Consider the following 22,580-nt stretch of genomic DNA (forward strand, 5'->3'; position numbering starts at 1 on the left):
CCATAGGAAATAATGGAGATCAGCAGCAGCAAGCAAATAATAGGGAATAAGGGAGATCAGCAGCAGCAAGCAAAAAGCTTCCCGAGCTAGGTGAGGATAGGGGCACCTTGTTTGGGGGGCCATAACATGGCCCCCCAAAGTCCAATCTTTCTGAAACTTGGGGGGGGGGTAGTTAGAGGATAGTTAGAAAAAGGTCCCCACCTAGTTTGTCTTGATTCGATGGGAAAATGCTTCCCCCAGGCTTCCTGGAAGCCTGAGGAGGGTTTCCCCATTGAAATCTATTACCAAAACAAGCTGGAATACCGAAACAATTACCGAATTGTGAATACTGAAACGGCTTGCCGTTTCGATATTCGCGATTACTGAAACAGTTTCTTGTTTCGGTAATAACCGAAACAGGAATACCAAATCGGTCTGGGTTTGCACACCCCTAATCACAACTCTGTGAGGTAGGTTAGGTTGAGAATGTGTGACTGGCCCAAAGTCACTCAGTGATCACCATGACAGAATGGGGATTCAAACCCAGGTCTCCCAGATCCTAGTCTAAAACTCTAATCACTACAGAACACTACCATTCACGTGGTTTCTTTTGTTGAACAATAGTGAGCAGCTGGACCAGTGTGAGTAATGGAATTCACCCTGTAGTTGCTATTGGGTCTGGCCCCAATTAGTCCCAATGAGTTCTCCGAGGCCAAAATAGCCCTGCCCCCTCCCCTTGTCTTTTACTGACAAAAACCAAGGCTTCCACTGGCAGTACTGTTGTGGTTGCCTAGCAAAAGCTGCAGATGGCATTTGTTTCTTAAAGCTACAGGCATTGCTTCTATTATTTGGGGCGGCTAAACCTCCCTTTTTAAAATTTCAGATTTTTTTGCAAACCTGGGGCTTTTCTCAGGTTTATAGAAAGATATGTCTTGTCTATTCATGGTTCTAATCTCTGGAGTTTTAAATAATCACAGATATGGCAATTGAGAATTAGATATATTGATAGGTTAAAATGTATAATCTCACTAAATTTTGCGATCCTGAAGAATAATTTAAATGCACAATGATGTCCACTTTTCTTTCTGGCCTCATGAGTGGGGGGTAGCTGACGTCAATATAGGCTGCGGTATCTACAAGGGACAGGTATTCTGATGTTGTTGTCAGGTTGTTGGGAAGAGTATCGAATATAGTATCTGAAAAGCAAATACTATAGTTAGTAAAGGCCTGTTTTAAGAAGAAATCTGCTGCTTCTTTGAGATTATACATTGCACATAGGCTCTAACAAAGTTCAGGTTTTCAAAAATTCAGATCCAGTGCTGTTTTTTGTGTAGCTACCATGTTCAGAAATTCTACAAATGAACACCTTGGAATCCTGCAACCTGAACATAAAACTTGTTCTGCTGCAACATTGTCTCATTGAGCATATTGTGTCAATGTCAAAGAATTAAAAAATAGAGTGCGCATGTATTCATTTCTGGAAACGAGAAAATATGCAACTCATATTCTTTCTAAAAACATTCTCCTAGTGCCAAGCTGAAAAGAAAGGGGAATTTCTTGGAAATTTTTGTGAGAATCCTATTCAAAAACTTATATGTTGGGAAATGTCTACAGAAGTATTATTGTTTGAATAATCTTCTATCATCTAGGACTGCCCATGAAACCATTATAGGAAAATTATCCCCACTCAAAATGGAATTTGTTTGCCATTAATAACATTAGACATAAGGTTAATTTTATTGTCATAATGTCATCGTACCAGCTACATGATCCTTGACTGTTGTGTGTGTTGTGTGCTGTCAAGTTGCCTCCAACCTATAGCAACCCTATGAATAGATCCAGAGGAGTTAGCCGTGTTAGTCTGTAGTAGCAAAATCAAAAAGAGTCCAGTAGCACGATGTATTGTCGAAGGCTTTCACGGCCGGAGAACGATGGTTGTTGTGGGTTTTCCGGGCTGTATTGCCGTGATCTTGGCATTGTAGTTCCTGACGTTTCGCCAGCAGCTGTGGCTGGCATCTTCAGAGGTGTAGCACCAAAAGACAGAGATCTCTCAGTGTCATTTTACTTCCATAATTTTACTTATTAATTTCTTCTCTCTCTTTTTTTTCAATTGCCTCGTTAAATATTTCTTAGGTTTGTTGGCTCCTTCAAACGATTTTTGCTTCAATCTTTTCAATTCCCATTCCATTTCTTTATTTTCCATTGCTCTTATCTGCTCCTGTAAAATTCTAATCTCAAGTTGAAGTTTCTTCTTATCCGGTCTTTTCTTTAGTTGTTGCTCTTTTTGCTTTATTGTTTCTTGTGTTTCTTTCAATTTCATTTCTTTGCTTTTCTTATCCCTGGCATTTAAATCCATCAAAACTCCTCGAATGACCACTTTATAGGCATCCCAAACTTTTTGAATTGACACCCCTTGGTCCACATTATGTTGAATAAAACACTTTGTTTCTTTCTTCAGGACATCCAAATTTACTTGATTGTATAAAAGATCTTCATTTATTCTCCATCTCAGCTTTTTACGTCTCATTCCAAATCTCCAAAAAATAGGATTGTGATCTGAACTAACTCTTGGCATGATATCAATCTCCTTCGTCCAAACCGCTAGTTCCTTAGATGCCCAAATCATATCTATTCTTGATAACGATTGATGACTAGCCGAGAAATACGTATATTGTCTGATCTTCGAATTATATTTCCTCCAGATATCCTCAAGGCTTTCCTGCTTTTGAAGCTCAAAAAATACCTTTGGCAGTTTCCCTGTTTTATTTTTACTCACACTAGTTTTTTTGTCCAATTGCAAATCCACCACTCCATTAAAATCTCCTCCCACAATCACTTGATCATATGTCATTTGACCCAGTTGGGCCATAACTTCATTAAAAAATTGTTCTTTTGCTCCATTCGGAGCATAAATTCCCAAAATTAATGCCTTTTGGGTATTACATTTAAACTCCACAGCCAAATATCTGCCATTACTGTCACTCACAATCATCTTTGGTTGTAGCTCTTCTTTTATATAAATTGCAACTCCTCTCTTTTTCTGCTTTGCCGCTGCCACAAATTCTTGTCCCAATTTCTTATTTTTCAAATATTTAATATCTTGATCTTTTATGTGGGTCTCTTGTAGACAAATTATATTACATTTTTGTTTGGCCAACCAATGAAATAATGCCTTACTCTTTGAAGATGAATTAAGTCCATTTACATTCCATGATATTAATTTGTACTCCATATTTAAAGCCTACTTGTGTCAGGTAAGTCTTTCTCATTCTCTAACAAGAAAACCTCCATGTCATGCCTTGATTTAATCACTCTCCTTACCATTTGAAATTCGAAGCTCAGACCTTCAGGTATCTCCCATCTGTATCTTATATTCAAATTTTTCAACTTCTGTGTCAAATCTCTGTGTCAAATCTCTCTCTTGTGAAATTTTCCTCGGTAACTCTTTCATAATCCTGACCCGCTTCCCTTCAAGTACCAATGGGGTCTCAAAATGCTTTCCAATAATTTGTTCTTTCATTCTCTTTGTGGTTAATTGGACAATAATATCTCTTGTTAAGTCTTTTTGTTGAGTGTATCTTGAATTAACTCTATATGCTATATCCAGATTGGCTACCACCTCTTCTATCTCTATATTTAAAAAATCTGCTATTATTTCAGTAATTTGCTTCAGGAATGGTTGTGCCATTGTCTCCGGAATGCCTCTAAATCACAGTTGTTTTTCAGTAGCTTTACACTCCATAACAGCCATCCTGTCACTTAACACTGATGTCTCCGCTTTTAGGTTAGTGGCCAAATTCTCCGTTTTCGTCTCCACCTCTTGCACTTTCTGATGGGTAGACTGAAGCTCTTTTTTAATCTCAGCAATATTTTTTCACCAACTCTGCAACTCCTGACTTTATTGCCTCTTTAATATCTTTTAATAAATTCTGCTGTGACTCCAGTAAATTTTTCTGTGACTCCTGCAACCTTTCCTGTGTCTTTTGTATAGTCTCATTTAATTCTTTATTGCCCTCTGTCACTTTTTTATCCAAATTCTCAATTGCCATCTGCCAATCTTTATCCTTCTTCGACATCATTGGGCTTGCCTTAGCACCTGCCCACGAGTCCGCTTTCTTTCTCAACTCCGTTTTCACCTGTCACTTTTTGCGCTCGTGTCAGGTTTAAAGGTTACTAAAATCTGTACCTTTTCCAGCAATCAAAATGTCGGGCGTCTTTTCTCTATGGTGAACTCTATTGTGAAGTCTCCAGTCATTCCCTTATCCAAAATGGCGAATTTCCGCTTCCTCTTCAACTCCTCCTTGCCTCTTTGTTGTTTTTCTTCCGCTGCTACTCCGGCACACTTCCTGCCCTTCTATACGTGGCTCCCTGCTCCAACAAAAACTCCTTCTCGCGATATTTCCGCCGCTTCCCACACTCCTTCCCTCCGCGTCGCTTTCTCCAAACCACAGGTACGTAAACAAAAAGTTCCTTTTTGATCTTTTACGCTTTATATGTTAAACAGTCTCACAGTTCTCACTCCCAAACTCTTTACTGGCTCTTCTGCTTTAATTAACTCTGTCTCTCATTTAATAACTTTTGGTCTTTGTTTAAAAATCAAGCCCATTAGGGGAGATAGCAATCTTTACCTCCTCTTCTTTTCTTGGGGTTGTAATCACTGTTTCTTTTGCTAAATTCCGATCAAATCCGTAACTGAAGCTTGGGTACGATGATCCTTTGCCAATTCGTTGACTCCAAAGCTGCTGCAGAGTTATTGGCTCGCCCTTCTACAAAGGGACCTCAAGGCTGAGGGAGAATCCTTGATTCAGAACCCGCCCCCCTCAGCCAAGATCACTCACTCTTGGGGCTGCAGAGCGTTCCTGGCCAATTTCTCCCTGAAATCAGGGGCCTGTGGGTGGTTGAGGCACCTCACCAGCCTAAGAAACAGCAACTTGGATGATCCAGCTCCCTGGATCATGTCAGACTGCCATAACACCAAGCCGGAAGTCGGAAAGGAGAAGACTTTGAAGGGAAGAAGGTTTCCCGCACCACTTGCAAGCAACGCAGGGAGCCTCCTTCCCTTCAAAGTCTCTCACCCCTTCCTCCAGCTGCTGGGAAGGGGGAGACTTTGAAGGGAAGGAGGTTCCCCACACCTCTTGCAAGCAATGCGGGGAGCCTCCTTCCCATCAAAGCCTCTCACCCTTTCCTCCAGCTAGCTGGAGACTTTGAAGGGAAGGAGGTTCCCCACGCCGCTTGCAAGCGGCTGAGTTGGGAGTGAAATGTCCCTCTCCCTGTCGCTGAGCAGCAGCAGGGAGAATGGCATTTAACCCCAGCAGGCTGCACTCAGCCACTTGTCAGGGAAACCTCTGACAAGCGGCTGAGTTGGGGGTTTAAATGTCCCTTTTCCTGCCGCTGTGCAGCAGTATGGAGAGGGAAATTTAAAGTCCAGCAGGCTGTACTCAGCTGCTTGTTGGAAACCCTGACAAACAGCTGATTGGTGGTTTAAATGTCCCTCTCCCTCCTGCTGCACAGCGGCATGGAGAGGGACATTTCTTCAACCCCTTACCCCAAAGCTTCCCTAAGCTACACAAATAGCTCCAGGAATCTTTGATTCAGGGTTTCCGAAATGGCCCGGGTATGCTGGGGCTGTTTCAGAAATCTTGAATCTTTGCAAATTGGGTCCGATTCAGGTATTTTTCCTGAATTGGAAGCCCAAAGTGCACATCCCTAGTCATTACTTTTGTCTTCTTGTTGATCAGCTGTAGTCCTGCTTTGGCACTTTCTCCTTTAACCTTCATCAGTAGTCGTTTCAATAACGTGCTGTCATCCGTATATTTCAAATTGTTAATGTTCCTTCCACCAGTCTTCATTCCACCTTCTTATAGATCTAATCCAGCTTTCCTTATGATATACTCTACATAAACATTGAACCAGAAGGGAGATAATATGCATCCTTGACTGACACCCTTGCCAATTGGAAACCATTCTGTTTCCTCATATTCTATCCTGACAGCAGCCTCTTGTCCAGAGTACAGGTTGCGCATCAGAACAATCAGATGTTGAGGCTCCCCCATTTCTTTTAAGACTCTCCATTGGTTTTCATGATCCACATAGTCAAAAGCCTTGCTGTAATCTATAAAACACAAGCTGATTTTCTTCTGAAATTTCCTTATTCCATATATAGTAAGTCTTTGCTGAAGAATTTTGAGCATCACTTTGCTTGCATGGGAAATTAACATAATAGTCCAATAGTTGCTGCAGTCTTTGCCATCCCCTTTTTGGGAACTGGAATGTAAACTGAGTGTTTCCAGTCTGTGGGCCATTGTTCGATTTTCCATATTTGTTGACAGATTCTTATTATGATTCTGATGGACTCCATTTCTGTAGCTTGAAATAACTCTATTGATAGTCAGTCTACTCCAGGTGCTTTGTTTCTCCCAACTGCTGTGAGTGCAGCTTTACTTCATTTTCTAGGATTTCTAGTTCTCCCTCTTGGATACACACCTTAACGTGGTGAGTGGGACTGAGTGTGTCAATGAAGCTGAGAGCAACACCGTCAGGAGCACAGGCTTGGTCAAGAGTCTAAACTTCTGGAAGAGTCACTCAAGGCGGAATGGTCAAAACTGAGATACCAGACTAAGATGTATCCACCCCCTTCAATAATCAACAGTCACATCAGCAGAACAGAACTGAATGTTTCAATGGTGATGGGAGCGGAGGAATTCCTGAAGGTTAGCTATTGGGCAGCAGCAGTAGTGGAAGGTGACACTGGTGGAGGATCTTTCACAGACAATGGTAGTATCACTTCAACTAACCCTGGTTAGTACTGGGAAGCAGAAGAGGGCAGTGGTAAACCACTTCTGCTAATCTCTTACCTTGAAAATCATATGATGAGACAATCCTTGATTGACTTGGGATAATTTCAGAAGGAATGAAGTGTGTGAGGAGGGAGGGAAGGTGGTGGTAATGGCTGTGAACAGCAGTGAAAAGGTGGAATTAAAGGTTTGGGGGAAGTGATCACCTGGCAAGCACTGTTTTTAGGTGAAAAAGAAATAGAGATACATTTTGGCTAAAGTCTAAACTCTCATAGTACTGTTAAGCTCATATCCGCAAATTAGAGAAACAATCACACTTTGTGCCAGAGTACAGACTGAAGAAAATTATCAATGTGAAAGCTGAAGACAAAGAACTCCTAGGAAGGAAAAACATAAGAACAATAGCTTTGTGGGCTGTACAAAAACCTGTGGACTTTTGCACTTACCAGATGCCAAATTATCCACATAGTTTTAGAGCTGCTTACCTTTCCATATCTCAAAGTTCTTGTTATCAAGGTACCCATCATTCAGCTGCAATCCCTGTATGAAATTGTATATCTCTGATGTCAAACTTTTTGTTAGAACTTCACGAAGGAACTTAGAAAATTCACAGGCAGGGGCAACCAGATAAGTATCCAACTGATATGGTGTTAGTGGTTGAGGAGGCCTTTCTTCTGCAGATCAGAAGAAATTATGAGGTTAATTATTTGAAGCAGCTAAAATATGGAGTACCAATGATTTAAAAATTGTTTTTGGTTTATATCTTTGTTATATCATGAAAAATCTTATTTAAGCCAAATACATGCATGACTGAACCAAAAACCACAGCTTCACCTCTCCTCTTCCTTTCTCCCCTTTAATTTATAGCAGTAGAAAATGCATTATGTGACATCACATTGTGAATCTCCCTTCCTCTGGTCAACTTAAGTGGCTTAATCTTTTCAGAATTTTACCTTTAAGACAACAAATGCAATCAGTGAGGTGTGCCAGAAACTGCGGCCTTTGCTGAGATGCAACCTAGGGAAGGTCAGTAGCCACACTAGAAGAAGGCACTCAAGGAGGTAGCAGAGGTAGGTGGCAGTTTTACAAGTACCATTTAAGTGCACAGCTGCCAATAGTGCTAACGGGTCAGAAGTTTCAGCACAAATAGGGCACACTGACATTAGCTGGTTGTGCAAGGTGTTCTCTGCACAGAGAGATTGCTGGATTTGAGTTCATTCATAAATACAGAACAATGGATACCCCCTTTCCCAGACTGAATAGGTACATAGGATTCTCATCTCACTTCAGATGCTAATTTCTGTTCTAATCAAGCTGTATTGTAGCGTTGTACCTTTATATCCCTATTCCCTTTTTTGCTACATCCCTCCCATCTCCTGAATGGGATATAGAGTCTCAGGGATCTTTGTTGCTACTCGTTTTGGACAAAGGGAGCATTGACTCTCAAAAGTGTATACCCTGAAAATCTTGTTGGTTTAAGGTGCTGCTGGACTCAAATCTTGCTGTTCTTCTGCAGATTGACATGGCTACCCAACTGAAACTTGTCCGCACAGTGCTAATGATGAGAGCCAATGTATTGTCAGGAAGGCCCCTACATTTCTTTCATCCTGCAGAATGTGCAAAGCAGCCCAGGGCATTTTTTATGAAGGGATTAGAACTGTAGCAGATTGAAGCAGTCCAGGATGACATCTCTATAATGAAATAGTATTGTAGTCTACTGCAATGATTATTCTAGATATTATCCTGTTTTTACTGCATTCTCTTCTAACCTTATAATTCTACTAAGTACATTGGTTATAGTATACATTGCCCTAGACAGTTTGCTGTTTGCATTGTCTTTCAGTTCTCTAGTATTGCATTGTATGTTGGATGTCTTATGCTGCAAAAGTATGTTACCTCTATTCTATAGCCTGCCTTGAGTCTCAGTGAGAAAGGCAAGCTATAAATAAAACAAGTAAATAACTAAATGCCACCAAGTTTAAAGGCATCAGTCTGTTCATATCCATTCCTATCTGGTTTCAGGCCTGGCTATGGGGCTGAAACAGCCTTTTCACTCTAGCAGATTAGAGATGGGCACGAACAGCAAAACGAACTAAAAAAACCCACAAACAGCCCAATCTGCTGTTCGCGAACAAGCTGTTCATGAGGCCCCATTCTAAACGAACAGGTGGTCATTGCAAGCATTGTTCATTGCTGTTCGTTGCTGTTCGTCAAGCCAGACAGTCTGGCACCTGTAATCAATTCCCATGGCAACTCAGGCAGGGATTGTCTGAACTATGTCTGAACTCCTGCTGTTGCCCTGGAAACCCCAGTATAAGCCCAATTTAGCTTGATAGGCAGATCTTCCTTCCAAGTGTGGACTGGAACTCCAAATTTGTTACAAGAGGAAAAGACCAGGGGGGAGGCAGGCTTCCAGCTCTGGCTTTCAGGGAGGGACAGCTGCTGTTAGAGAGACAGGGTAAGTGGATTGGAGCTTGAATTTTCTTTGTGTGTGGTGGGAGAGGGATCTACCCCTTCAGGTTCCAGGGCTGCTGCCAGGCTCTGGGGCCAAGCTATTATTTATTATTGGTACATTTCCTGCTGCCTGCTCAGGTGGGGTTTCTCGGAGTGGTGCAGTAGGGATCTTGATGGCTGGAGGAGAGCCTGCTGGCCCCCATGAACAATGAACAATGAATATGTTCGTGACAGGATCATGTTCATCAGTGTTCGTTATTCGTTGTTAGTGGATGGCAATGAACAACGAACACCATGTTCAGGGTTTTTTTCTGTTCGTGCCCATGTCTATAGTGGATGACCTGCTTCTGGAAATGGACAGTGAGAGTTCAACCCTACTAATTCTTCTGGACCTCTTGGTGATATTCAATATCATGGTTTCCTTCTGGATTGTCTTTCAGGGTTAGGACTGAAAGGCAATGTTCTGTAATGGTTTCGGTTCTGCCAGGAAGGTAGGTTTTTGAGGGCATGCTGGAGGACTGCTACTCAGCAGCTTGACCTCTGGCTTATGGGGTCTGGCAAAATTTAACATGTTTTCCAATGTCTACATGAAGCTGCTGGGAGAGGACATCTGGAAATTTGGACTGGGTTATCACTGCTATGCAGATGATACTGAGCTCTATCTTGCACATGCAGTAGATGCCAAGGGGGCTGTAGAAACCATGAACTAGAGTCTGGTGGCAGTTTTGGAATGGGTGAAGGCTAATGAGCTTAAACTTAATCCTGAAAAATTGGGAAGAGCTAGCGGTGGGAGGAAAGTCTGAGTCAGGAGTTGAGGTATCTCCTGTTCTAGATAGGGTAGCAGTCCTCCTCATGGGGCAAGTTTGTAGCTTGGCAAGCTGCTGGACCGAGGCCTCCTGCTGGAAATGCAGATGGCAGTGGTAGTTAGGAGCACTTTTCATTAGTTTTGGCTGAACAAAAGGGATCTTGCTGCAATTGTGCATACACTGGTAATATCAAGATTAGACTACTGCTATCCACTGTGTGAGGGGCTGCCCTTGAAGAGTGTCCAAAAACTATAACTGGTTCAGAATGTTGTAGCCAAAATTCTGACTAGACTGGGTTAGAAGGACTGTATTATTCTAGCATTATTCCACCTACACTGGCCTGCTAATTTGCTTCTGGGCCTAATTCAAGGTGCTGCAATTGACTTTTATTTATTTTTATGTATGTACTTCTTTTATACCATTTTCCCCCAAAGGGATCCCAAAGTGACTTATCCTGTGGGATAGGTTAAGCTGAGAGTATGTGAATGGTCCAAGTCACCCAGCAAGCTTCCAAACTGGGTCTCCCAGATCTTAGTCTATCACTTTAACTACTACACCACATTGTTTCTCTTTTAAGGCCCTATAGGGCTTGGGGCCAGCATACCTTAAGGATCACCTACTGTCATGGGATTCTCATTGACTCATCCTTCTGTTCATGTGTTTTGTTTTATTTTTAAAATTATTTTAATGTACATTTATATGTGTTTTTAATCTTGTTTTAATGTTTTTATTATTCGCTACCTTGAAGAGCCTGTTAGATGGAAAGATAGATTAACAATGTTTTAAATCAATAAATAAACCCTAAATTCAGGGATTCTGCTTTCATTGCTTTTTTTCCATTGCTATAATATCTAGTCCCATCTCAAATAAGATCCGCCAAGACCAAAAGTAGTAACAAAATTTACCAAGACCAAGGGTAATAACAAAAATGAAAACAACCCAGTTATTCAGAATAATAAACCATGTTAAAATTGCATTGGATCCTATGAGCCTGAGGGTGCCCACAGATGGAGATTTTCCCCATCTTTCCCTTCCCCCATCAGCCTTGCCTTCAAAAAAGTTCTGTGTGCTTGGGCATAATGCCAAGGGGAGGCGGGGGGAGGGACTAGGTGAAATAACCTGCATGTATTGCTTGTGCTAACTAGGACTCTCGTGCCAGCAGAAGGCTCTCACCAGCCTTTTGATGTGTGAGATGGCTGCTAGGGAAACAGGAAGGTAGGAAATATCTGCCTCCAAGACATTATCTTGTATTCTAGGCCCTCACTGGATACAACAGCAGGAGATCTGCAAATGGATAGCAGAATGGATTCTAAAACAAGAAACTAGAAGAAACACAATTTATAAATATCTATATCCATAAATATAATGAATAATACTTGACCAACCAATGTTGCTTATACTGTCTCGGGTATTTCTGTGCCAGCAACTTTCTCCTGGAACATCACGTCCTTGCCAGGCATCCAGCAAGTTATAGGAAAATATATTACTCCACAAACCTGTGCAGAGAGATTATTTGTGTTAGGAGACTTGACTTGGACATTTACCAACTTGCATAAAGTGGTAAATCAAGATTCTGAAGAATCACCAAGGGAAGATGAAGTTTTTTAAAAAAGTATACACCTTCTTCTGCATACAAGGATACAATGCCAGGGTCAAACCCTGGCATCTAAGACTGAGAGCTCTCAGGTATCAGGACTGAAAAAGAACCCTACCTGAAAGCTTAGAGTGCTGCTGCTGCTAGTCTATGTTGAAATACTGGACTGGATGACTCAGATTTGCCACAGCTGATTTACGCAAAAGCCACATGTACATTGCATGGATTTTCAACAACTGTTTTCTGAGAATTTCCCACTAAGAGCTTAATTCACAGCTGTGTGCAGGTCTGATTTGCATCAGGAGAAGGGGCTTAAACCTCTCCTCTGTGCTGTAAGTAAGTAAGACTTACTTCTTAGGTGTTTGTGTGTGTCTTTGGAGTCTGCCCATAAACCTAACTAATATCCATTTCTTTCATTATTTCTCCATAGATGCTGCCAACTTTGGAGGAGACAAAAAGTGGACAACAGATCCATCAGACCATTTCCTTGGACAGAAGGACTTTCACTTACGAAGCATGACTTTCTCACCTCCCCCCTCCATCTATAGACCAAAATGCCCCTTGAAATGCTGTTCCCAGGAGCAGCATTTCAAGGGCAGCGTAGAAGGGGAGAAGGCAAGAAAGTTGTATTCCATAGGCAGAAAGCCTTCCATCTGCAGAACTGCAGAGCATCCAGGCCAATGTATCCCTTCTGTGGTGAAGCAGGGACATGAAACAGAGTTACCCAGATCCTTGTCCAATGCTATCCATGACATCACACTGACTTATTCTTAATGTGTTGGCTAAGCTTTGTAAGGAGATTAATATCAACATAATCAGATTAAATACACAGACCAACATTAGGGATATTATAGGAAGTGAATAACCCAGTTTGTGCTTTCATGCTTCACAAGCTTGGGATGATTTATCACAATATCATCTACAACAAATCATGATGAAGTAGATAAAATAAGTCACCTTTCATGTAGCAGATTCCAGATTCTGGAACTTTCTTCATCATCCGACCCATAAAGAATTTGCTTCCAAAATCCTCAGAACGAATATAGGCGCCATATTTTAGTAATCCAACCTCATAGGGAGTGAATTCCATCCATTCTACAAAACAGGCTCAAATTTTGCTTTTGTTGTGTAAAATCGTGTTTAGAGCCTAAATTAAAGAAAACTAAACTAAAGGAAAACTAACATGAATGTTACAAACAAAAAGAAAGTATGAATTGGTATCATAATACACAATGTTTAAGCATTCATCCTGCCACTTTAGTATCATGTTTTTTGTTGTTCACTTCTTGCTTGCCCATAGTATCAGGTTCTTTTAACATGCTATGGGGCTAATATGAGTTTTTTGGGCTTGGCTGAGAGAGAGCCTGCTCTTCAGGCATCAGTTTTCACTGATGCCGACATCACACCCCCTTTATAGTTAATATATTAAATATTTTATGGGTATGAATAGTTAAGCATATAAGCAGTAGTACAACAAAACACATAAGAAATGAAGTTAAACTAGATAAAAAGGAAAATAAATTCTCTCACTACACTTAAACAGTCCTCCTGTCAACCCACTGGTTCTGGGAGAGACTGGAGGCTCTTGTGGCATTTTCAACAGAGGTCTGATATGAGTTTTGAACTAATGGCCTTATATGCTATTGGTTTCAAAACAGCAGATTGCTACATTTCACTTGTGTTGTGACAGAAAATTCCTAAGATTCATTGCTTTGGATGTTATTTTCTTATCTCTTTTGGGCTGGCACTGAAAGCTCAGTATTGGACTGGAATTTTTTGATTTATGATTCTAGAAGTCAGATGTTTGGGGAGATAATGGCCTTGGTGTATCTCGAATCTCCAAATTGCTCCTAATTTTGATCATCTCGTCTCTGACTTTCTGTTTTCTTCTAGACTCAACTTCCCAAATGCCTTCAGACCTTTCTGTATCCTTGTTCTTTCAGTATCTCACTTCTCATGAGTTTTTCATATTTCTAAGCAGCTGCAATGGTATCACATGCTTCCTGTTAATTGTTCTTCTTAAACTGTCAGTTTTATGAAGAGAAAATATTTTAGGGAAAGCAGTATTGAGGCCCCACCTGATGAAAATAAGCTATCCTAGCCTGTTCTGTTGAGGAAACAGATGTTGTGGGTGTAAATACAGATCCAGGGTGTATGCACACAATATTTCATCAGTGTTTCATGACTAGACATGGTCACGAACAGGAAAAAATACCTGAACATGCTGTTTGTTGTTTGTTCCCGACAACGAAAATGAACAGAGGAATGGAATCGAACATGTCCCGTTAACTAAAGTGTTTGGTGTTCGGTGTTCGTCGGCACCAGAGTGGCCCCCTTAGCACTTAGAGAGCCCATATTCACAGGGAATGTGCAGCAGGCTGTTTTCCAGCCATCACCCAAGCTTGGTCAAGATTGCAATATGGATTTTGGAGTTATACATTTCCAAATTCAACTTCCCCAGGAAACTCCCATTCAACACAAAGGAAGCCACCTTCCCCAGTTCACCTTGGCCCCGTGTGGTGGTCCTGAAGGTGGGCTGCCTCCTCTCTTGGGGGTGGGGGGATCTGGCCGCCCACTGGCAGCACCCCCCATGTGCCTGCCCGCCAGGCCTCCAGGTTGGAGGCGGACAGATTATCCACTTATGCAGCAAGGTGGTTGATGACTTCACCACTGGGCCTGGCTGGCTCAGGGAGGTGGTGGTGGACTGCCTCCCCTCTTGGAGGCAGGGGATCTGTCTGCTTGCTGGCAGCAGCCCCTATGTGCCCGCCATTCTAAGCGGTGCTGTCCCAGACCCTGAGGGGACAACCTCCACGAGCGCTCTGCTCCCACCAGCATCACCCCCAGGGCAAAGATTCTTGCTTGGGGTGGATTCTGGTGACCCTCCAACTGATCCCCATTCAGAAGAGCTGGTTGCCTCCTTTCCCCCCCAACAGTTGTTTCACTGGGTGAGGATGGAGACCACAGGCTCGGGTGGTGTCTCTTCACATGCCAAGTCAGGGCCATCGATGACAGGTGCTTCAAGTTTTTGCCCCTGCACACCAGGACATCACAGGCACAGCACCACACCAGAGTCATTAGGAAGGGCTCGAAAGTGCCTCCATACAGAGGTGCTGAAATGTGGACCACTAACTGTCCCAGGGGAACGAGGACAAACTGTTACAGGGTGCGCTGCAGAGCTGGCCACAGATGATGGAGTGAGGGGTGGACTGCAGGCAGGGACACCACCGGGAGTTTGGGATGGGGATGGGAGGGATGTTTCATAAAACACAAACCATTCCTCCAGGGATCCGTCACCCACCCCCTCCTCAAAATGTTGAGAGAGATCCTCTCCCCCCAGTGGAAAGACCTCTTTGGCCTCCTCCACAGCCCCCACAGGTGAATATGGGGGAGCAAGAGTACTCTCTGCTGCCCCCAAGCCACACCTAGTACTGCTTTCCACAAGTAAACCAGGAGGACTGCCTTCGCACTTCACCCCATGACCACCCGTGGTGGCCACCACAACATGAAGACTCATTGTGCCATCAAACTAGAATTAAGAAGGACAGAAAAGGAGAGAACCCTGTGAGCCCTCAGCCAAGGTGCCCACACAGCTTGGCCCCAGGGCCTGGCAGCAGCCCTAGTACCAGAGGGAGGGGCTAGAGCCCTAGCCCAGCACTCCCAGAGACCTGACCAGATCAGGCACTAATAATCAGGGTGAGCCCTCAGCCGAGGTGCCCACTGAGCTTGGCCTCAGAGCCTGGCAGCAGCCCGGGAACCAGAGGCTGGGGCTAGAGTCCTAGCCCAGCACACCCAAAGGCCTGACCAGATCAGACACTGATACCAATAATAGTAATAGTCAAGGTGAGCCCTCAGCCAAGGTGCCCACTGTCGTGGCCTCTGAGTCCTCGGAGGACGAAGACCTTGGGGAGGACGACAGGAGTGGGAATACTCCAAGCTCCTCCAGCGTCAGCTGCTTGGAAAACCAGCAGGGACTGGAGCAGCAGGAATCCCTGCCAGAGCAGGTTGAGGAATCCAGGGCAGACTCAGGGACAGAAGCTGCCCCTTTACCTGCACCAGCTCCTGAGGCTAGGGCAACATCCCCACCTAGCTCCCCCGAACCTGATAGGCAGCGCAGAGGGAGGCAGCGGCTTGCTGCACAGGAAAGGAGGCGAAGTGCAAGGCTTCAGGCACTCAAGCAGCGTCGGAACGACCTTGAGTTGTAACAGAGTGCAGCCCCGTCCTGCAGGTGAGAACTCTTAAGCCAGGACGCCCTCCCCTTCAGTGCAGAAGCACCTGAGCACAGACCTGCCTGGTTCCACTGCGACTCCATTCTGCTCTGACTGCTTTTCGGCTCTGACCCCCACATTTCGGCTCCTTGGACTACGCTCCTGGCTCACTCCCTTATCGGCTTGTTTGAACTCGGACTGCTGGAGAGGCTCGTGGCTGTCTCCCTGCCTGCATTCCAGCACACCCACTGAGCTTGGCCCCAGGGCCTGGCAGCAGCCCTGGAAATAGAGGGAGGGGCTAGAGCCATAGTCCAGCACTCCCAGATACCTGACAAGATCAGGCACTAATAATAATGTGAGCCCTCAGCCAAGGTGCCCACTAAGCTTGGCCCCAGGGCTTGGCAGCAGCCCTAGAACCAGAGGGGATAGTTCCCTATCCCACCCAGCACACACAGAAAAAAGCCCAGCTCCAATGCACTCTCCCTCTCTCCCAAAAGTCTATCAACAGCTCTGTCCCACTCCAGTGCTTGCTGAAAGTGAAAGCAAGAACTGGGAGCGCAGTGCCCTTTTATAAGCAGAGGTCTCATTGAGAAACGCAGAACATCTGTGGTTGGCAGTCAGAACTGCCTAACAGGGTTTGCAGGGATGAGATTGGAGTTTCCATGGCCACAGAATAACCCCCTCCTCCCTCCCTCCCCCCGGTGTCTGCTCCCACGTTACCGATTGTAACAAATTTTGCAGCTCCACGCTTGGAAGGAAGACCTGCTCATCAAGCTAAGTTGGGTTTTGATTGGGGTGTCCAGGGCGACAGAGGGAGTGCAGACAGAGTTCAGGCAGTTCCTCCCTCCGTTGCCGAGGCAATTGATTGAAGGCGCCTGAGTGTCTAGCTTCCCAAACGGTGGCCAAGCGCAATGAACAAGGCTTGCGACAACCACCTGTTCAGCTGGAGTGGCGCCTCACGAACAGCCCGTTCGCAAGCATCCAAGCGGCCTGTTTGTTGTTTTCTTCCATTCTGAATGCTGTTCGTGCCCATGTCCATTCATGACTCAATCTCCAAGGCAGGGAAGAAGAGTACAACACCTAAAAGCACTGGTTCTCCTCACCATTTTATTTTCACAATATCTCTGTGAGGTAGGTGAAGCTGAGTAGCAGTAACTGGCTGAAGGTCAGCTAGTACACTTCATGGCAGAGTTGGGATTTGATCTCTTACCTCCTAGTATGTCATTCTAATCACTACTCCACACTTTATATTTCTGCTTTGTTCTATTAAAACTCATAGTCAATAATACCTCAGAAATTCTCTTACAATATCCAGTATTGGCCATATCTAGACACACGAAGGAAGAAAACATGTAAGCTCATTAGCTAGATTACTTCAGAGTGTGGTTGATGGAAGTGTTTGTGAGAGAGACACAGAGAAAGATGTCTGTATTGGCTAGCACATCACCTTATGAATGGGACTCTCTTCGTGTTCAAATCAAGTGTGATACACATAACATTACCTTTAAATTCTGAAAGGCTGTACTTGTCCCTCGTGTTGAGAATCATGTATATAGGTAGTGGGTTCTGACCATGATTCAGTGCAAGCTTCTGCCCTGAGAGTGTGCAGTTCGGCTTCTGTAAAAACCAAACATCAAGTTATTTCTGGGCACAATTGGTTGGTTCTTACCTTTAAAGCCCTAAATGGCTTGAAGCTTGGATACCTGAAGGACCTCCTTCTCCCATATTGTCCATCCCACTAGTTGAGATCTGCTTTACAAGCCCTGTTCTCTGTGCCCCCACCTTCAGAGTAGAGGTGGGTGGCAACCACAGACAGAGCTTTTTCAGTGGTAGCTCATTTGTGGAATGCCCTTCCTCTTGAGGCTTGCCTAGCGCCCACATTGCTTTCTTCTCAGCACCAGGCAAAAACATTTCTGTTCACCTAAGGTTTAAATTAATGATTTTTAGACGCTATTTTAGCCTGGAAACTATTGTTTGATACTCTTTGTGGTTCGTATTCATGATCTTTGCTTTTATGGTGGGATGGGATTTTAAAATGCTGAAATTTAATATCTTTTAATGTTTTCTTTTTATTGTTTTTATTTTTGTAAGCCTTGGACAGGTTCCTGAGGAAGTGACATCAAAAATATTCTAAATAAATAATAAATCATTAAAAGGACAAGTAGCTGTCCAGTTTTGTGGATAGCTAGAATTGCTGGAGAGAGAAGTTGAGGAGAGGTTTATGCCATAAACTGGATTCTACTAAAAACATATGTCCAACACACATGGACCATCTTAGCACTGACTCTCAGTAGGCCTTGTTCACACATTTAGCTTCATACAGTCTGGGGAAGGAAGAACTAGTAAGGTTTAAAATGAGAACCAGCAGTGGCTCGTGAGGTAATTCACTTGTGGAAATTGTAGAGTAATGCTGCAGGCCACTGAGAGGAGAAAGCTTGTTCCTTCTTGTATGACTACTGGTCTCCAGACTACAGAGGTCAGTTCCCTTGGAGAAAATGGCAGCTTCAGAAGGTGGACTCTGTGAAATCACATCCCTGCTGAATTGCCTCCTGTCCCCAAACTCTGCCCCAAATCATCTGGGATTTCCTAAGCCAGAGTTCACAACACGCCTATTCACCATAAAATCACATGCCTACTGCCTCATGCTTGCAGAGTACAGAAGTGCCCCCCTCTTCACTATCTCTTATCAATAATGATGGTGAACCTTCTTCTATGTCCCACAATCAACCCTTAGTGGCGGCAGGTGGGTCTCACCAGTCAAATACCTTACTGTCTACTGCCAGTGAACATTATAATCTTAAAGCTGATATAAATCAAGACAGCAAATCAATGCGAAGATTTAGGGAGAATGACATGAACACAGCATAGGGAGAGAAAGAACAATTTAGCAGAGCTGCTGTTCATTGGTTGGAGGGGCAACTGTAAGTAAAAGTTAGCAAAGTTAAAGTAGTGTGTAGACACAAAGTGACCCTGCCTGGGATAAGGGTTTTGCCTGTGGCTTAGAGTTGCCACCCCTCCCCCAAATAAAAAGTGGATTTTAATTTGGGTGAAGGAACATCTTGAACATGAACTTGCTTGCATTGTTCTGCCAAATCAATAATTATATGGATAATTCTACATGCATTTTGTCTTGGCAGCATTTCATAGTTTTATTTTCTGTAAGTCGGGAAATAGAGATCCATTACCCCATTGCCTAATGTTTTGTCAATGAAAAGTCCCCAAAGATCAGTAATACATGTTTTGTAGCCTTCCTTTTCCCGCTGCTCCAATGCTTTGTTGTACTCCTTTAAGTTTTCCAGGCAAAACACATTCCGCTCGCATTCAGTCATGTGCTTGCGAGCTTCTGCTATTGCTCCTGAAAGATCTTCCTGTGACCAATTAGCATTTTCATACAGATTTGACAGGGCCCTATAAAAAGGAAATGGGACTGTTTAAAAAAATAATTGTTGAACTACACTGTGAACATTAACCATAACATACCATGGAAGTGAAGGAAAAATTTAATAATTTAGTTATAAAAATCAGTGAGTCAGAATATTCATTTTGATGCTTTAAAAAGAATCGGAGATGTTAATACCAAACCAGCAAAAGAGCGCTACACTTTTCAAGCACATAATTTTTCTTGGGATTATTTGCTAATTTGTTAATAAATATTTTCCTATTCTTGTGTATTTCTGAAGGTAAACTGGAGAAGAGCAGCAATGGGGCAAAGAGAATCTAACAAATAAGCTATAAAGCTGTATTGTCGAAGGCTTTCACGGCCGGAGAACGATGGTTGTTGTGGGTTTTCCGGGCTGTATTGCCGTGGTCTTGGCATTGTAGTTCCTGACGTTTCGCCAGCAGCTGTGGCTGGCATCTTCAGAGGTGTAGCACCAAAAGACAGAGATCTCTCAGTGTCACAGTGTGGAGAAGATGTAGGTCATTTGTATCTACTCAGGAGGGGTGGGGTTGAGCTGAGTCTTACAGGATGACTGAGCTCAACCCCACCCCTCCTGAGTAGATACAAATGACCTACATCTTTTCCACACTGTGACACTGAGAGATCTCTGTCTTTTGGTGCTACACCTCTGAAGATGCCAGCCACAGCTGCTGGCGAAACGTCAGGAACTACAATGCCAAGACCACGGCAATACAGCCCGGAAAACCCACAACAACCAAGCTATAAAGCTATTCTGGGCTTTTTACATTCTGGAGCAGTTTTAGAAAAACAGAGCGGGGGTGGGAGCTCAAATTCCTATTCTTTCCTGTACATTTGGGTTTTTTTTAAAAAAAGTATTGCATTAGATGATCTTGCACTAGTGACTTGTTTGTTGATTCTAGTACAAATAAGTATTGCTTGCAGTTGGAAATAACTAACTGCACCATCACTTAAGGTGGACTAACTAAATTAACCAGCAGGAAAGTGAAAGAAAATATGCAAAAGGACAATTTTCTCAAAACTTATACTACACTGAAATAGTAATTTTGGCTGGTCCATCTCTCCAAAGCCATCGATGAAATGCCCCGTCACCCTTTCCACCTCCACATCAGATTAGTCCCTGGTATACAGAAGAGCTAAGATGGATAAAGTGGGAGCTGAGATGGCTCAAGCAAGTGTGGCAGCAATGTCGGGATGAAGAGGCAAGATCATCTTATACGGCATTTATGAAAGCCTATGAGGTGGCTGTGAAGATGGCAAAGAAGGACTTCTATGCTGTCTCCATAGCGTCTGCAAGCTCACGCCAAGCAAAATTATTCCAAGCAGTTCAGTCTTTGGTCTCCCTCTCCCAGGGAGATCGCCAAACTGGTAATTCAGACATTAGCTGCAAGGCTTTTGCGAGCTATTTTGCAGATAAAATCTTGTCACTCTGCTGTGACCTACCAGCCACAGTTGAATCAGTGAGTGAACTGGAGGACCATTGGCCATTTTCGGGTCCTATTTTAGATCACTTCAGTCCACTCTCCCAGGAAGAGTTTGACAGGAACCTGCGGCTGGTGAAGCCCACTACATGCTCCCTGGACCCCTGTCCTTTGTGGCTGGTAAAAGCCAGCATGGATAGACTGAGGGCCCCATTGGAGGCTATTATTAATCTATCATTGACCTCTGGTTTTGACCTTTAAAGCCCTTAGCGGACATACCTATGGGACTGCCTCTCATATGTGCACTGGAGAGGGCTGAGATCAGTAGACAAACATCTACTGGTGGTCCTGGGCCCCAGGGAGGCTAGACTGGCCTCAACCAGAGCCAGGGCCTTTTTGGTGCTAGCTCTGACGTGGTGTAACTCTGTATCAGTGGATACATGGCCCTGCCAGGATCTTCTATCCTTTCAGTGGGCCTGCACGACTGACATGTTCCACCAATCATCCAGAGAGCCTCTCACCTGGCCTCTTGCTGGGGGGGGGGGGCATTAGACCATCTGTCTCCCCCATATGAGTTACAACTTAAACTGAAAGGCCTATTCCCCTCCTCCTCCCACCGTTCCATGTTACTGGCAGGGGTGGATTGTAAGGTCACTGTCTGGGGGTGGTGTTTTATGGAAATCCTGTGTTTTTATTGTGAATTTTAATGTAAATTATATGTTTTACTGCTGTAACCCGCCCTGAGCCCACTTGTGAGGAGGGCGAGATAGACGCCCATTAAATAAAAAAATAAATTTTGAGAAACAGTTGAACCATATGATTTATAGTGCTATCCTAAATAGAATTACTTCCTTCTAAGCCCATTGACTACAATGGATGTAGAAGAGTCTAAATCTGCTTAGGAATGCATTGCAAGTCTCTCTTTTCTAATGGAAAATTTAGGTATTTTTAAAAATGCTAAAAAATAAAGAATTCTCATCTAGTCATATGCTCAATAGCATTAACCCATATTCATATTTAGATAATTTATAATTAAATCCCACCCGTCCTTCAGTGACCCCTGAGCATTGATTTACCTTTATAACAACCCTGGGTTGGTTGGTTAGTTGCCCAGAGCCAAGGACAAGCTTCATACAAAATTTCATCATACATGATCATTTAACACAGTCACACCCCTACTTCCACACATTGGCTCTTATTTCTTAATTCAATACACCCTAATTTTTTTTTCACCCCTAAAGCTCTGGCTTTGGCCTCACAGGTGAGCATATCTGTTACCTGGTCAAAAATGGGGTATGAATCATTAAAAAATAAATGTGAATAAATATCTGCTATGTGAGGAAAATAGACATGACAAGGGGATCCTCTGCAATGCTGTCCTTACCATGTGGAGCCCGAAGACCCAGAGATATATGTAAGACAATCTAAAAGATTCAGTTTTTGTAGACCAAATAGGTTGCCATGTAAAGCAGTGAAAGCTCTAGCACCACCCCCTGTTGACATGACAGCCACCACAGGTACCTGTTGGGCATAAAAAATTCAAGAATTATTGAACACTGTATTATTGAACATTTTTTAAAAAATAATAATAAAAAGGAAAACATGTAGATGGCTATAAGACAAGTGAAAACCAAATGATGAAGGAACTGACCACTGCTTGTTTCACTAGGAATACAGGAAGTTGAAGTAGAGAAGGTACTCTGATTTTTTTAAGAGAGTTTTTTCTGCTTAAATTGGGCCTATGTAACCAAATCTAGTTTGCTAAATTTGAATTTAAAAATGTGATTGGTACTCTGGCCCGTTTTTAAAAAAAATCTATATCAAATCAACAAACCACACCAATATTATCTCAGATCACCTTTATTCCCTTGATTAGACAGTAATCCAGATTTAATGTTTTTCTTCTGTG

The 22,580-nt window shown here is 43.3% G+C and overlaps 1 protein-coding gene across 4 annotated transcripts in view; it reads right to left on the minus strand.

The window, feature by feature from the left end:
- The window catches only part of LOC129324358 (cytosolic phospholipase A2 epsilon-like), an 84,644-nt gene that overhangs the window by 8,617 nt on the left and 53,447 nt on the right, over nucleotides 1-22,580 (minus strand). For all 4 annotated transcript variants that reach the window (XM_054971586.1, XM_054971585.1, XM_054971583.1 and 1 more), the window contains 7 exons: nucleotides 22,056-22,192; nucleotides 19,018-19,240; nucleotides 17,335-17,449; nucleotides 12,585-12,722; nucleotides 11,419-11,529; nucleotides 7,259-7,447; nucleotides 1,009-1,175 (listed from right to left, as the gene is read on the minus strand). In XM_054971586.1, the coding sequence (XP_054827561.1) occupies nucleotides 1,009-1,175; nucleotides 7,259-7,447; nucleotides 11,419-11,529; nucleotides 12,585-12,722; nucleotides 17,335-17,449; nucleotides 19,018-19,240; nucleotides 22,056-22,192 (1,080 nt within the window). The remainder of the gene's footprint in view (nucleotides 1-1,008; nucleotides 1,176-7,258; nucleotides 7,448-11,418; nucleotides 11,530-12,584; nucleotides 12,723-17,334; nucleotides 17,450-19,017; nucleotides 19,241-22,055; nucleotides 22,193-22,580) is intronic.

The sequence above is a fragment of the Eublepharis macularius genome, chromosome 2 (assembly GCF_028583425.1).
Source record: "Eublepharis macularius isolate TG4126 chromosome 2, MPM_Emac_v1.0, whole genome shotgun sequence".
In the NCBI taxonomy this organism is placed as follows: domain Eukaryota; kingdom Metazoa; phylum Chordata; class Lepidosauria; order Squamata; family Eublepharidae; genus Eublepharis; species Eublepharis macularius.